We start from the raw sequence: 785 nt of genomic DNA on the forward strand, positions 1-785 counted from the left end.
TGTATATGTAAGTAAATAGACTTTCATGCACGTCTGTATCTATGTATAAACAAGTAATGGTATAGCTGTGCATGCACATTAAGCCCACCTCTACACGTAGCGTGTCTTCTGCGTATTCTGTTATTTCTCATACTTCACTCCACACAAACTTCTGGATTGCTCTAGATATCCGTTAATATGTCGTTCCGTAAAATCCCCTTTGAGAAACATCGCTCCACCGAAAGGCTAGATTAAGCCATTCTCATTGAGCCATCCGGAGTCCTTTAAGCCTCTCTCAGAAAGCCACCCGTTCCCTTGGTCCGCAGGGGTGTGCATCGCGGAGTTCGAGTCGTCCTTCAACACGGCCGCCATCAACCGCAACCGCAACCGCAGCACAGACTACGGTATCTTCCAGATCAACAACAAGTATTGGTGTGGCAGCGATTATGGCAAGAACGTCTGTGGAATCCCATGTTCCGGTGAGTTCCTTGTTTTCCCTCAACTGCAGTTGGTGCCGACAACTGTTATTCCGGTACGACTGCTCAAGCCAAAAAGTGAGAATAGATGAAGAGTGGTCCAAATGGCACCGACTCTATTTCTCCTTGTGTGTCTAGCTTGTAATACATCTTAAACATGTACATTCTTCTCCGACGAATAGATCTGATGTCTGATGATATCACGGCTGCCGTGAGGTGCGCCGAGACTGTCCGCCGCGACACCGAACGCTACAAGGGCCGTGGGAAAGGCTACACTGCCTGGTGAGTAAAACACATCATATCAAAATCAGGCACATTGATATTACCGTC

General features: G+C 47.4%; 1 protein-coding gene across 1 annotated transcript in view; it reads left to right on the top strand.

The window, feature by feature from the left end:
- Positions 1-785, top strand: part of LOC119590571 (lysozyme C) — a 2,470-nt gene that overhangs the window by 1,133 nt on the left and 552 nt on the right. Inside the window, exons 3-4 of the mRNA XM_037939239.1 lie at positions 306-458; positions 638-737. Coding sequence (XP_037795167.1) covers positions 306-458; positions 638-737 — 253 coding nt within the window. The remainder of the gene's footprint in view (positions 1-305; positions 459-637; positions 738-785) is intronic.

Source organism: Penaeus monodon, chromosome 27 (assembly GCF_015228065.2).
Source record: "Penaeus monodon isolate SGIC_2016 chromosome 27, NSTDA_Pmon_1, whole genome shotgun sequence".
NCBI classification, from domain to species: domain Eukaryota; kingdom Metazoa; phylum Arthropoda; class Malacostraca; order Decapoda; family Penaeidae; genus Penaeus; species Penaeus monodon.